The sequence below is a fragment of the Pristiophorus japonicus genome, chromosome 8 (assembly GCF_044704955.1).
Source record: "Pristiophorus japonicus isolate sPriJap1 chromosome 8, sPriJap1.hap1, whole genome shotgun sequence".
Classification (NCBI taxonomy): Eukaryota; Metazoa; Chordata; class Chondrichthyes; family Pristiophoridae; genus Pristiophorus; species Pristiophorus japonicus.
The window spans coordinates 158,882,545-158,895,841 of NC_091984.1; the positions used below are offsets into that span (position 1 = coordinate 158,882,545).

The 13,297-nt window shown below is 51.8% G+C and overlaps 1 protein-coding gene across 1 annotated transcript in view; it reads right to left on the bottom strand.

The window, feature by feature from the left end:
- Positions 1-7,249, bottom strand: part of LOC139268778 (vesicle-trafficking protein SEC22b) — a 35,879-nt gene extending 28,630 nt beyond the window's left edge. Inside the window, exon 1 of the mRNA XM_070887461.1 lies at positions 6,685-7,249. Coding sequence (XP_070743562.1) covers positions 6,685-6,759 — 75 coding nt within the window. The 5' untranslated portion in view covers positions 6,760-7,249. The remainder of the gene's footprint in view (positions 1-6,684) is intronic.
- Between the last annotated feature and the right edge of the window lie 6,048 nt (positions 7,250-13,297).

Below are 13,297 nucleotides of genomic sequence, written 5' to 3' on the forward strand. Positions count from 1 at the left end.
CCACTCTCTGTCCTGTGAGAGTGGGAACTGGTGCTCTCCACTCTCTGTCCTGTGACAGTTGGAACTGGTGCTCTCCACTCTCTCTCCTGTGACAGTGGGAACTGGTGCTCTCCACTCTCTCTCCTGTGACAGTGGGAACTGGTGCTCTCCACTCTCCCGTCCTGTGACAGTGGGAACTGGTGCTCTCCACTCTCTGTCCTGTGACAGTTGGAACTGGTGCTCTCCACTCTCTCTCCTGTGACAGTTGGAACTGGTGCTCTCCACTCTCCCGTCCTGTGACAGTTGGAACGGGTGCTCTCCACTCTCTGTCCTGTGACAATGGGAACTGGTGCTCTCCACTCTCTGTCCTGTGACAGTGGGAACTGGTGCTCTCCACTCTCTGTCCTGTGACAGTGGGAACTGGTGCTCTCCACTCTCTCTCCTGTGACAGTTGGAACTGGTGCTCTCCACTCTCTGTCCTGTGACAATGGGAACTGGTGCTCTCCACTCTCCTGTCCTGTGACAGTTGGAACTGGTGCTCTCCACTCTCTGTCCTGTGACAGTGGGAACTGGTGCTCTCCACTCTGTCCTGTGACAGTGGGAACTGGTGCTCTCCACTCTCTGTCCTGTGACAGTTGGAACTGGTGCTCTCCACTCTCTGTCCTGTGACAGTGGGAACTGGTGCTCTCCACTCTCTGTCCTGTGACAGTGGGAACTGGTGCTCTCCACTCTCTGTCCTGTGACAGTGGGAACTGGTGCTCTCCACTCTCTGTCCTGTGACAGTGGGAACTGGTGCTCTCCACTCTCTGTCCTGTGACAGTGGGAACTGGTGCTCTCCACTCTCTGTCCTGTGACAGTGGGAACTGGTGCTCTCCACTCTCTGTCCTGTGACAGTGGGAACTGGTGCTCTCCACTCTCTGTCCTGTGACAGTGGGAACTGGTGCTCTCCACTCTCTGTCCTGTGACAGTGGGAACTGGTGCTCTCCACTCTCTGTCCTGTGACAGTGGGAACTGGTGCTCTCCACTCTCTCTCCTGTGACAGTTGGAGCTGGTGCTCTCCACTCTCTGTCCTGTGACAGTTGGAACTGGTGCTCTCCACTCTCTGTCCTGTGACAGTGGGAACTGGTGCTCTCCACTCTCTGTCCTGTGACAGTGGGAACTGGTGCTCTCCACTCTCTCTCCTGTGACAGTGGGAACTGGTGCTCTCCACTCTCTCTCCTGTGACAGTGGGAACTGGTGCTCTCCAGTCTCCCGTCCTGCGACAGTTGGAACTGGTGCTCTCCACTCTCCCGTCCTGTGACAGTGGGAACTGGTGCTCTCCACTCTCTCTCCTGTGACAGTGGGAACTGGTGCTCTCCACTCTCTCTCCTGTGACAGTGGGAACTGGTGCTCTCCACTCTCTGTCCTGTGACAGTGGGAACTGGTGCTCTCCACTCTCTCTCCTGTGACAGTGGGAACTGGTGCTCTCCACTCTCTCTCCTGTGACAGTGGGAACTGGTGCTCTCCACTCTCCCGTCCTGTGACAGTGGGTACTGGTGCTCTCCACTCTCTCTCCTGTGACAGTGGGTACTGGTGCTCTCCACTCTCTCTCCTGTGACAGTGGGAACTGGTGCTCTCCACTCTCTCTCCTGTGACAGTGGGAACTGGTGCTCTCCAGTCTCCCGTCCTGCGACAGTTGGAACTGGTGCTCTCAAGTCTCTCTCCTGTGACAGTTGGAACTGGTGCTCTCCACTCTCTCTCCTGTGACAGTTTGAACTGGTGCTCTCCACTCTCTGTCCTGTGACAGTGGGAACTGGTGCTCTCCACTCTCCCGTCCTGTGACGGTTGGAACTGGTGCTCTCCACTCTCCTGTCCTGTGACAGTGGGAACTGGTGCTCCCCACTCTCCCGTCCTGTGACAGTGGGAACTGGTGCTCTCCACTCTCTCCCCTGTGACAGTGGGAACTGGTGCTTTCCACTCTCTCTCCTGTGACAGTGGGAACTGGTGCTCTCCACTCTCTGTCCTGTGACAGTGGGAACTGGTGCTCTCCACTCTCTGTCCTGTGACAGTGGGAACTGGTGCTCTCCACTCTCTGTCCTGTGACAGTTTGAACTGGTGCTCTCCACTCTCCCGTCCTGTGACAGTTGGAACTGGTGCTCTCCACTCTCTGTCCTGTGACAGTTGGAACTGGTGCTCTCCACTCTCCCGTCCTGTGACAGTGGGAACTGGTGCTCTCCACTCTCCCGTCCTGTGACAGTGGGAACTGGTGCTCTCCACTCTCCCGTCCTGTGACAGTGGGAACTGGTGCTCTCCACTCTCCCGTCCTGTGACAGTTTGAACTGGTGCTCTCCACTCTCTGTCCTGTGACAGTGGGAACTGGTGCGCTCCACTCTCTCTCCTGTGACAGTGGGAACTGGTGCTCTCCACTCTCTCTCCTGTGACAGTTGGAACTGGTGCTCTCCACTCTCCCGTCCTGTGACAGTGGGAACTGGTGCTCTCCACTCTCTGTCCTGTGACAGTGGGAACTGGTGCTCTCCACTCTCCCGTCCTGTGACAGTGGGAACTGGTGCTCTCCATTCTCTGTCCTGTCACAGTTGGAACTGGTGCTCTCCACTCTCTGTCCTGTGACAGTTGGAACTGGTGCTCTCCACTCTCTGTCCTGTGACAGTTGGAACTGGTGCTCTCCACTCTCTGTCCTGTGACAGTGGGAACTGGTGCTCTCCACTCTCTCTCCTGTGACAGTGGGAACTGGTGCTCTCCACTCTCTGTCCTGTGACAGTGGGAACTGGTGCTCTCCACTCTCTCTCCTGTGACAGTGGGAACTGGTGCTCTCCACTCTCTCTCCTGTGACAGTGGGAACTGGTGCTCTCCACTCTCCCGTCCTGTGACAGTGGGAACTGGTGCTCTCCACTCTCCTGTCCTGTGACAGTGGGAACTGGTGCTCTCCAATCTCCCGTCCTGTGACAGTGGGAACTGGTGCTCTCCACTCTCTGTCCTGTGACAGTGGGAACTGGTGCTCTCCACTCTCCCGTCCTGTGACAGTGGGAAATGGTGCTCGCCACTCTCCCGTCCTGTGACAGTTGGAACTGGTGCTCTCCACTCTCTCTCCTGTGACAGTTGGAACTGGTGCTCTCCACTCTCCCGTCCTGTGACAGTGGGAAATGGTGCTCTCCACTCTCCCGTCCTGTGACAGTGGGAAATGGTGCTCTCCACTCTCCCGTCCTGCGGCAGTTGGAACTGGTGCTCTCCACTCCCCCATCCTGCGACAGTTGGAACTGGTGCTCTCCACTCTCCCGTCCTGTGACAGTGGGAAATGGTGCTCTCCACTCTCCCGTCCTGTGACAGTTGGAACTGGTGCTCTCCACTCTCTGTCCTGTGACAGTTGGAGCTGGTGCTCTCCACTCTCCCGTCCTGTGACAGTGGGAACTGGTGCTCTCCACTCTCCCGTCCTGTGACAGTGGGAACTGGTGCTCTCCACTCTCCCGTCCTGTGACAGTGGGAACTGGTGCTCTCCACTCTCCCGTCCTGTGAGAGTGGGAACTGGTGCTCTCCACTCTCTGTCCTGTGACAGTTGGAACTGGTGCTCTCCACTCTCTGTCCTGTGACAGTGGGAACTGGTGCTCTCCACTCTCCCATCCTGTGACAGTTGGAACTGGTGCTCTCCACTCTCTGTCCTGTGACAGTGGGAACTGGTGCTCTCCACTCTCTGTCCTGCGACAGTGGGAACTGGTGCTCTCCACTCTCTGTCCTGTGACAGTGGGAACTGGTGCTCTCCACTCTCTGTCCTGTGACAGTGGGAACTGGTGCTCCCCACTCTCTGTCCTGTGACAGTGGGAACTGGTGCTCTCCACTCTCCCGTCCTGTGACAGTGGGAAATGGTGCTCGCCACTCTCCCGTCCTGTGACAGTTGGAACTGGTGCTCTCCACTCTCTCTCCTGTGACAGTTGGAACTGGTGCTCTCCACTCTCCCGTCCTGTGACAGTGGGAAATGGTGCTCTCCACTCTCCCGTCCTGTGACAGTGGGAAATGGTGCTCTCCACTCTCCCGTCCTGCGGCAGTTGGAACTGGTGCTCTCCACTCCCCCATCCTGCGACAGTTGGAACTGGTGCTCTCCACTCTCCCGTCCTGTGACAGTGGGAAATGGTGCTCTCCACTCTCCCGTCCTGTGACAGTTGGAACTGGTGCTCTCCACTCTCTGTCCTGTGACAGTTGGAGCTGGTGCTCTCCACTCTCCCGTCCTGTGACAGTGGGAACTGGTGCTCTCCACTCTCCCGTCCTGTGACAGTGGGAACTGGTGCTCTCCACTCTCCCGTCCTGTGACAGTGGGAACTGGTGCTCTCCACTCTCCCGTCCTGTGAGAGTGGGAACTGGTGCTCTCCACTCTCTGTCCTGTGACAGTTGGAACTGGTGCTCTCCACTCTCTGTCCTGTGACAGTGGGAACTGGTGCTCTCCACTCTCCCATCCTGTGACAGTTGGAACTGGTGCTCTCCACTCTCTGTCCTGTGACAGTGGGAACTGGTGCTCTCCACTCTCTGTCCTGCGACAGTGGGAACTGGTGCTCTCCACTCTCTGTCCTGTGACAGTGGGAACTGGTGCTCTCCACTCTCTGTCCTGTGACAGTGGGAACTGGTGCTCCCCACTCTCCCATCCTGTGACAGTTGGAACTGGTGCTCTCCACTCTCCCATCCTGTGACAGTTGGAACTGGTGCTCTCCACTCTCTGTCCTGTGACAGTGGGAACTGGTGCTCTCCACTCTCTGTCCTGTGACAGTGGGAACTGGTGCTCTCCACTCTCTGTCCTGTGACAGTGGGAACTGGTGCTCTCCACTCTCTGTCCTGTGACAGTGGGAACTGGTGCTCTCCACTCTCTGTCCTGTGACAGTGGGAACTGGTGCTCTCCACTCTCTCTCCTGTGACAGTTGGAACTGGTGCTCTCCACTCTCTGTCCTGTGACAGTGGGAACTGGTGCTCTCCACTCTCCTGTCCTGTGACAGTGGGAACTGGTGCTCTCCACTCTCTCTCCTGTGACAGTTGGAACTGGTGCTCTCCACTCTCTGTCCTGTGACAGTGGGAACTGGTGCTCTCCACTCTCCTGTCCTGTGACAGTGGGAACTGGTGCTCTCCACTCTCCCGTCCTGTGACAGTTGGAACTGGTGCTCTCCACTCTCCTGTCCTGTGACAGTGGGAACTGGTGCTCTCCACTCTCTCTCCTGTGACAGTTGGAACTGGTGCTCTCCACTCTCTGTCCTGTGACAGTGGGAACTGGTGCTCTCCACTCTCCTGTCCTGTGACAGTGGGAACTGGTGCTCTCCACTCTCCCGTCCTGTGACAGTGGGAACTGGTGCTCTCCACTCTCTGTCCTGTGACAGTTGGAACTGGTGCTCCCCACTCTCTGTCCTGTGACAATGGGAACTGGTGCTCTCCACTCTCTGTCCTGTGACAGTGGGAACTGGTGCTCTCCACTCTCCTGTCCTGTGACAGTGGGAACTGGTGCTCTCCACTCTCCCGTCCTGTGACAGTTGGAACTGGTGCTCCCCACTCTCTCTCCTGCGACAGTTGGAACTGGTGCTCTCCACTCTCTGTCCTGTGACAGTGGGAACTGGTGCTCTCCACTCTCTGTCCTGTGACAGTGGGAACTGGTGCTCTCCACTCTCTGTCCTGTGACAGTGGGAACTGGTGCTCTCCACTCTCTGTCCTGCGACAGTTGGAACTGGTGCTCTCCACTCTCTGTCCTGTGACAGTGGGAACTGGTGCTCTCCACTCTCTGTCCTGTGACAGTGGGAACTGGTGCTCTCCACTCTCTGTCCTGTGACAGTGGGAACTGGTGCTCTCCACTCTCTGTCCTGTGACAGTGTGAACTGGTGCTCTCCACTCTCTGTCCTGTGACAGTGGGAACTGGTGCTCTCCACTCTCTGTCCTGTGACAGTGGGAACTGGTGCTCTCCACTCTCTGTCCTATGACAGTGGGAACTGGTGCTCTCCACTCTCTCTCCTGTGACAGTGGGAACTGGTGCTCTCCACTCTCCCGTCCCGCGACAGTTCGACAATTCTAGCCAATTCACGTCTCATACCATCGTAGTATTGATTATATACAATATTTATATCTCCAATTCACTCCCTTTATTGATATACAAAGTATTTGTATCTCCAATTCACTCGCTGTATTGATTATATACAATATTTATATCTCTAATTCACTCTGTATTGATTATATTCAATATTGTGAACCTGTGGAATTCTCTACCACAGAAAGTTGTTGAGGCCAGTTCGTTAGATATATTCAAAAGGGAGTTAGATGTGGCCCTTACGGCTAAAGGGATCAAGGGGTATGGAGAGAAAGCAGGAATGGGGTACTGAAGTTGCATGATCAGCCATGATCATATTGAATGGTGGTGCAGGCTTGAAGGGCCAAATGGCCAATTACACACCTATTTTCTATGTTTCTGTACCTCTAACTCGCTCAGTACTGATGATATACAATATTTATATCTATAACTCGCTCAGTATTGATGATATACAATATTTATATCTATAACTCGCTCAGTATTGATGATATACAATATTTATATCTATAACTCGCTCAGTATTGATGATATACAATATTTATATCTATAACTCGCTCAGTATTGATGATATACAATATTTATATCTATAACTCGCTCAGTATTGATGATATACAATATTTATATATCACTGAGCAGTATTTGGACATGAATATATTTCCCACCTGTTCATCCTCCTGCATGGAGGCGGCGAGCGGGAGACCGTCCGCCACCCTCGCGATCATCGTCAGCAGCACCATGTCCGCGGGCCCGGCCTCGGCCTCGGGTAATGGGGGCCCGGTCTGTGTCCGCTGGGCCCCGGCCTCGGATAAGGTGGGCCCGGTCTGTGTCCGCTGGGCCCCGAGCTCGGGTAATGTGGGCCCGGTCTGGGCTAATCCAGGCTCCGGCCTCGGGTAATGTGGGCCCGGACTGGGCTAATCCAGGCTCCGGCCTCGGGTAATGCGGTGCGCGGGGATCCGGTCCTGGGTGTGAGCAGTGGCGCTCTGAGTGAGGGGAGGCCGGGCTCGGGCTCGGTGTGCCGCTCACTGAGTCTGCTGACGGTGAGCCGGCCCCCTGCTCCGCCCCATGCCCCGCCCCGGGACACGGCCCAGTGTGCCCGGTCCTGGCCTCCGGCCACCTTCCGTCATACACAACTCCTTCAGGCCGGCCTGCAGCACACAGAGCAGGTGCTGCAAATCCCACATCACCATTACACTGCAGTCAGCACCCGGCAGGGCAGGGCATGGCAGGGAGCACCACACACAAGCTGCTGCACTCGCTCTCTCTGCCCACACAAGCTGCCTGACCTGTTGAGAATTTCCAGCATTCTCTGCTTTGACCCAAAATGTACATGTTGTGCCCATTTCCTGCCCAGGGTCTAAGAACGTAAGAAATAGAAGCATGAGTTGGCCATTTGGCCCCTCCAGCCTGCTCCGCCATTCAATAAGATCGAGCTACAGTACGCGGACGACGCCTGCGACTGCGCACACGCAGATGCCGCACTCCAGGACATAGTCGACGAATTTACTGAGGCGTACGAAAGCATAGGCCTTACATGAAACATCCGTAAGGCAAAGGTCCTCCCTCACCGCACAGCACAGCCCCCCTCCAGTCATCAAGATCCACGCGCTGCCCTGGACAACGTGGACCACTTCCCCTATCTCGGGAGCCTCCTATCAACAAGAGCAGACATCGACGACGAGATCCAACACCGCCTCCAGTGCGCCAGTGCAGCCTTCAGCCGCCTGAGGAAAAGAGTGTTTGAAGACCAGGCCCTCCAAACTGTCACCAAGCTCATGGTCTACAGGGCTGTAGTAATACCCGCCCTCCTGTATGGCTCAGAGACATGGACCATGTACAGCAGACACCTCAAGTTGCTGGAGAAATATCACCAACAATGTCTCCGCAAGATCCCACAAATCCCCTGGGAGGACAGACGCACCAACATCAGCGTCCTCGACCAGGCCAACATCCCCAGCATTGAAGCACTGACCACACTCGATCAGCTCCGTTGGGCAGGCCACATTGTTCGCATGCCAGACACGAGACTCCCAAAGCAAGCGCTCTATCCGGAGTTCCTTCATGGCAAACGAGACAAAGGTAGGCAGCGGAAACATTACAAGGATCCCCTCAAAGCCTCCCTGATAAAGTGCGACATCCCCACTGACACCTGGGAGTCCCTGGCCAAAGACCGCCCTAAGTGGAGGAAATGGATCCGAGAGGGCGCTGAGTACCTCGAGTCTCATCGCCGAGAGCATGCAGAAATCAAGCACAGGCAGCGGAAGGAGCGTGCGGCAAACCAGCCCCACCCACCCCTTCCCTCAACGACTATCTGTCCTACCTGTGACAGAGTCTGTGGTTCTCGTATTGGACTGTTCAGCCATCAAAGAACTCACTTCAGGAGTGGAAGCAAGTCTTCCTCGATTCCGAGAGACTGCCTATGATGATGATGGTGACTCCCTTATCGTTCAAAAATCTGTCTATCTCCACCTTAAGTATAGTCAATGACCCAGCTTCCACAGCTCTCTGGGGCAGAGAATTCCACAGATTTACAAACCTCAGAGAGGATAAATTCCTCCTCATCTCAGTTTTAAATAGGGGGGGGGGGCCCTTATTCTGATTATGGATTAGACTTTCCACTTTTTTTGCATTGATACCGCCCACTTAATGTCCATTTTAACGCTGAGATGAGGTATAACGCCCAGATATTGCCCATTTCGGCACAAAATGGAAAATAACGGCCACTTATCACTCACTTATCACCCAGCGTTACTTTCAGCATGTACTTAACACCAAGAAATTATAATACCGCCCGCCCATTTTTTTGGGCGTAAAGATCAGAATGGGTGAAACTAACGCCCAAAATATCGCCGAGCGTTACTTTCGGCATCTCGCGCACACATATCGCCAAAAATATTTATCGCCAAAAAAACCGCTGTGAAAAAGTTGCTCTCACCTGAACTAATCACAGCGGTATGGACACCATTTTGTAAATCGCAGGTCACATCATTTAAAAGACTGATTCAATTTCTGGGGAGTTTTGAGGTACTGTGGAGTTCTTTTAAGGTGATTTCAACATCTGAAACATTTTATCATACTGTGGATGATTGGAATTTAGTTTAAGTGTCTTAGTGTGAAAATGTATTCTTTGTGAACAATAGGTATAATATGATAGTTGTTGGAATGGGGCCTGTCATTTCGCAGCCTGTCTTGATGACCACGCACATGCTGCAGACTCGAGATGGCAGAAGGACACCACGGCACTTTCCTTCTATGCATCGGGTTCCTTTCAGGCCTCAGCTGGCGACATTTGCGCTATATCTCAGCATGCCACATGATAGAGAATTCAAACAAGCAGTCTGTGAGAAAGCACAGACCCCCCCCCAGTCAGAGCTGCTACATGAGTGAGAGTATGTTGCATTAAGTCATCAATCAACTTGACATTTCAGGACCTTTGGCAGCGAGCCAATTAATGGTTAACAAAATATCAATTGAGCCAATAAGGTCAAAGAAAGCAAGTTTTTTTCTGTAAATTGATAAGGTATAAGAACAGCCATGTTTTGCCATGTGTTCTCAGAAGGTCAAAGGAACTGGCAATCAGCCAGAAGCTTGTCGCTGTTGCCAGAATAAAATTACATTAAACCTACAACCGGAGTTCGCATTTCATTGAAAATTAAGAGATCTAACAATTTTGGCGTCGCGAACAGGATCGCTGAGGGAAGAAACTGAATTTTGGACATCGGACCTACATACTGAGGTAAGGACTCCTCTTTATAAAAGTCCTCGGTCAAAAGTCTAAATTCGCCTCTCCTACGCGATTCCGAAAGCCTCCGGTTTGCGAACCCTCTGGTTGGTAATCGGCTCGAGCTCCCATAGACGTCTAACTTCGGCGGTGTGTTAGTTAATTAATCACCGACCCACTGATCGGCTGGAAAGCCTACGAGTCGAGACCCCAGTAAAGAAATCAGTATTATGGCAGCAGGAGATAAGAGCAAAGAATTGCCTACAACTGTTAAAAGTGGGCAGGTACCACCTGAGATTTCGATAGATGAAATCTTCGAACAGTTGAAAGAATACATAGAGCAACAATTCAACTTATCTAAAAGCTGTATTAAGATCGAACAAAAATACGGAACCTCCAAAGGACAATGGTCCTTGGACGAGATCAAAAGGGTCTGGGGAAAAACGACCCGTATGAAAAATAAAGAGCGAATCAGATGGTCCCTAGCCGTTATGGGACAGATCCGACAGCGGAATGAAATTATAACACGTTCCCAATATGATAGGGACCTGACCAGTACAAAGGACCAATTGCAAGCTGTTTGTGAACAGCTCCGACAGAAAAAACTTGAACTTGAAAAGTCGGAAGCGGAAGTTAAAGATCTTAAAGGTGAAATTAAAGAATGGAAAAAATCATTAGGTCAAGAGACAGTAATAGGAAAAGGAAAATGTATCGGTCAATTCCCAGGGTACCCATGTTTGGATAAATTAAAAGCGCAAACCCGAAGACACGACCGAGGAATAGATACGGATTCTGAATCCTCCGACGATACAGGGTCGGATGATGAAGAATTAGGGGTGCGCTTTGCCCCTTTGAAAAAAAGACGAGTTGTAGTCAGATCAGAAGAGACTGCGGCTGAGGGCGGAACCAAAAAAACGAAGAAAAGGGTGTATGCAAAATATTTAATTCATGATCCGGCAGACCCAGAGAAAATTGATAAATGGTCCAAGGAGTTGCCCAATCCAAAGAAAGGGGGAGTAAAAACGTGGGACCAATTGGACCGCTTAAGAAATATATATCAACTTCATCCCTGGGACGGAGTGCAAATTTTGACCATAATGGTGCCAAAAACACGGAAGAAAATTGCACGACAAGGTAGAAGAAGCTTTGGGGCAGGATGAGCAAGAATTAAACGCAGGATGGGAGACGATTAAACACTGGCTGCAAGCCTTCAGTCCAGCTAAGACAGACTGGGGAAAAATTGCAGCCTGCCAACAGAAAGGAACAGAGGAGATCCTGGAGTATGACGAGCGGTTTGGATGCACGTGGCTAGAACATTCGGGTATGAATAATACGGATGAGGAAATGGATGAACAAGCATTTGGACCCCTGAAAGCAGCTTTCGTGGCAGGTCTAAAGCCAGAACTGTCCAAAATGCTTAAGGTAGTGTTACCAGACTGGGAAGGTAGAGGAACTACCTTTGCAGCATTGGTGGATCGATGTAACCAATTAGATTGGGATATGGGAGCTAAAGTCCAAAAAAAGCCCTGCAGGCTATGGGATGGAAATCCCAGGATTCTGATAAAGTTATTCGGAAAATTACCCGGAAAATGTCATTATTGTGGGAAAGAAGGTCACTGGGCCAAGACGTGCAGGGCAAAACAGCAAGGTCGTGGCTGGGGAAGAGGGCGCAGCCAGGGATACAATTCAGCCAACAAACCAGGCTTGTCACAAGATACCGACCTCATAGAAGCATTTAAGCGACGGACAATACAACAACAGAAGGAATTACTTGGGACAGCAAAAAACGATTAGAGCCCGGCCTGGCCCCCCTCCTCGCACTAATACAACAAAGGGGAGATGGGCTATATATAACTGTGAGGGTGGGCGAAAGGATGTGGACTGTCTTTTAGACATGGGCGGAATTAACATGCTTACCCCTACAACATGGAGACTTTTTGCCGTTGGATGGTAGGGCACGTACAGCCTATGGAGTTGGGGGCCATAAAATGGAAATTAAAAGGACAACACCAGTACTTATAGGGCTGGGTCCACATGAACTAACCACGCCGGTCTGGATAGGCCCAGTAGATCAACCCCTTTTGGGAATGGACGTTCTAATCCAAATAGATTCATCGTTGCATTTTGAGGATGGTCGGATGACATGGTCAATTAGAACTTTGAAGAAAGAAGAATTGAAGGAACACCCGATATGGGCTAAAGATAAGAACGATTGTGGCCTACTCCAGATGGAACCTGCGACATTTACCGGGACCAAGCCTCCATGCACTAAATAGTATCCCATCAGTCCAACTGCCATCGCGGGAATCTTACCAGTTATTCAGCAATTGGAGAAACAAGGGGCGCTTATTAAAACGCATAGCTCCTCCAATAGCCCCGTGTGGCTGGTACAGAAATCTAATGAGACTTGGCGTTTGACTGTCGATTATAGGAAAGCTAACCAGTGTATTGATCAAAAAGCTCCTTTGGTCGCAGATCCCTCCACCATTTTTAATGCCCTCAAACCGGAACATAAATATTTCTCGGTTATAGATATGGCCAACGGATTTTGGTCGGTGCCTCTGGCACCGGAGGTTCGACAGTGGTTTGCTTTCACGGTCCAAGGACAACAGTATACTTGGACCCGGTTACCGCAGGGTTTCCACAACAGCCCTACGGTATTCCACATGGCTTTACAAAGCCATTTGCGAGAATTACCTCCCCAGTCATCCACAGTCATCCAATATGTAGACGATATCCTACTAGCTTCAAACACGAAAGAACAGCATGAACAAGATTTACGAGCTTTGCTGGACCACCTTTGGCTGAAAGGACATAAAGCCAGCATCGACAAAGCACAAATATCCCAAGAAGAGGTTGTATACCTGGGACAAAAAATTTCACAAGGAAAGAGAGAACTTACCCAGGATAGAACTGCAGCCATTCAGGCTGCTACAAAACCCACCACTATTCAGGAATTAAGGTCTTTTTTGGGATTGTGTAACTTTAACAGAAATTGGATTGACTCCTTCACACAGCTTGCTCAGCCATTGAATGATATCTTAAAGGGGAAACGTGCCTCTAAAGAAGCCATCACCCTCACTAAAGAACAGCAAGAGTCCTTCCTGAGTTTGAAAAAGGCTTTGTGTTCGGCACCGGCTCTGAGAATCCCCGACAGTGGTAAGCCATTTAATGTGTCCATGAGAAAGAAGGATATATGACAGCTGCACTGACACAAGAACATGGGGATCGGCAAAGACCTATTGGCTATTATTCGGCAAAACTGGATGCGGTAGCTCTCGGATGGGGAAGTTGCCTAAGGGCTATGGAAGCTACATGTCGAGCGGTAATGATCACTGCGGGTCTAGTCCTCGACCAAAAGCTGATTGTCAAGTGTCCCCACACCGTATACGCTTTGCTGTCTATGAATAGAATGTCTCAGGTGACGGCAGCTAGATGGACCCGCTGGACAGCAGTTTTGGAAGCTCCTAATCTCCATATCGTCCGGGCCAGCCTGGTTAATCCCGCAACTATGCTCCCGATATCAGAATTGAGGGAGCAAGAGGGGGGAGAATGTG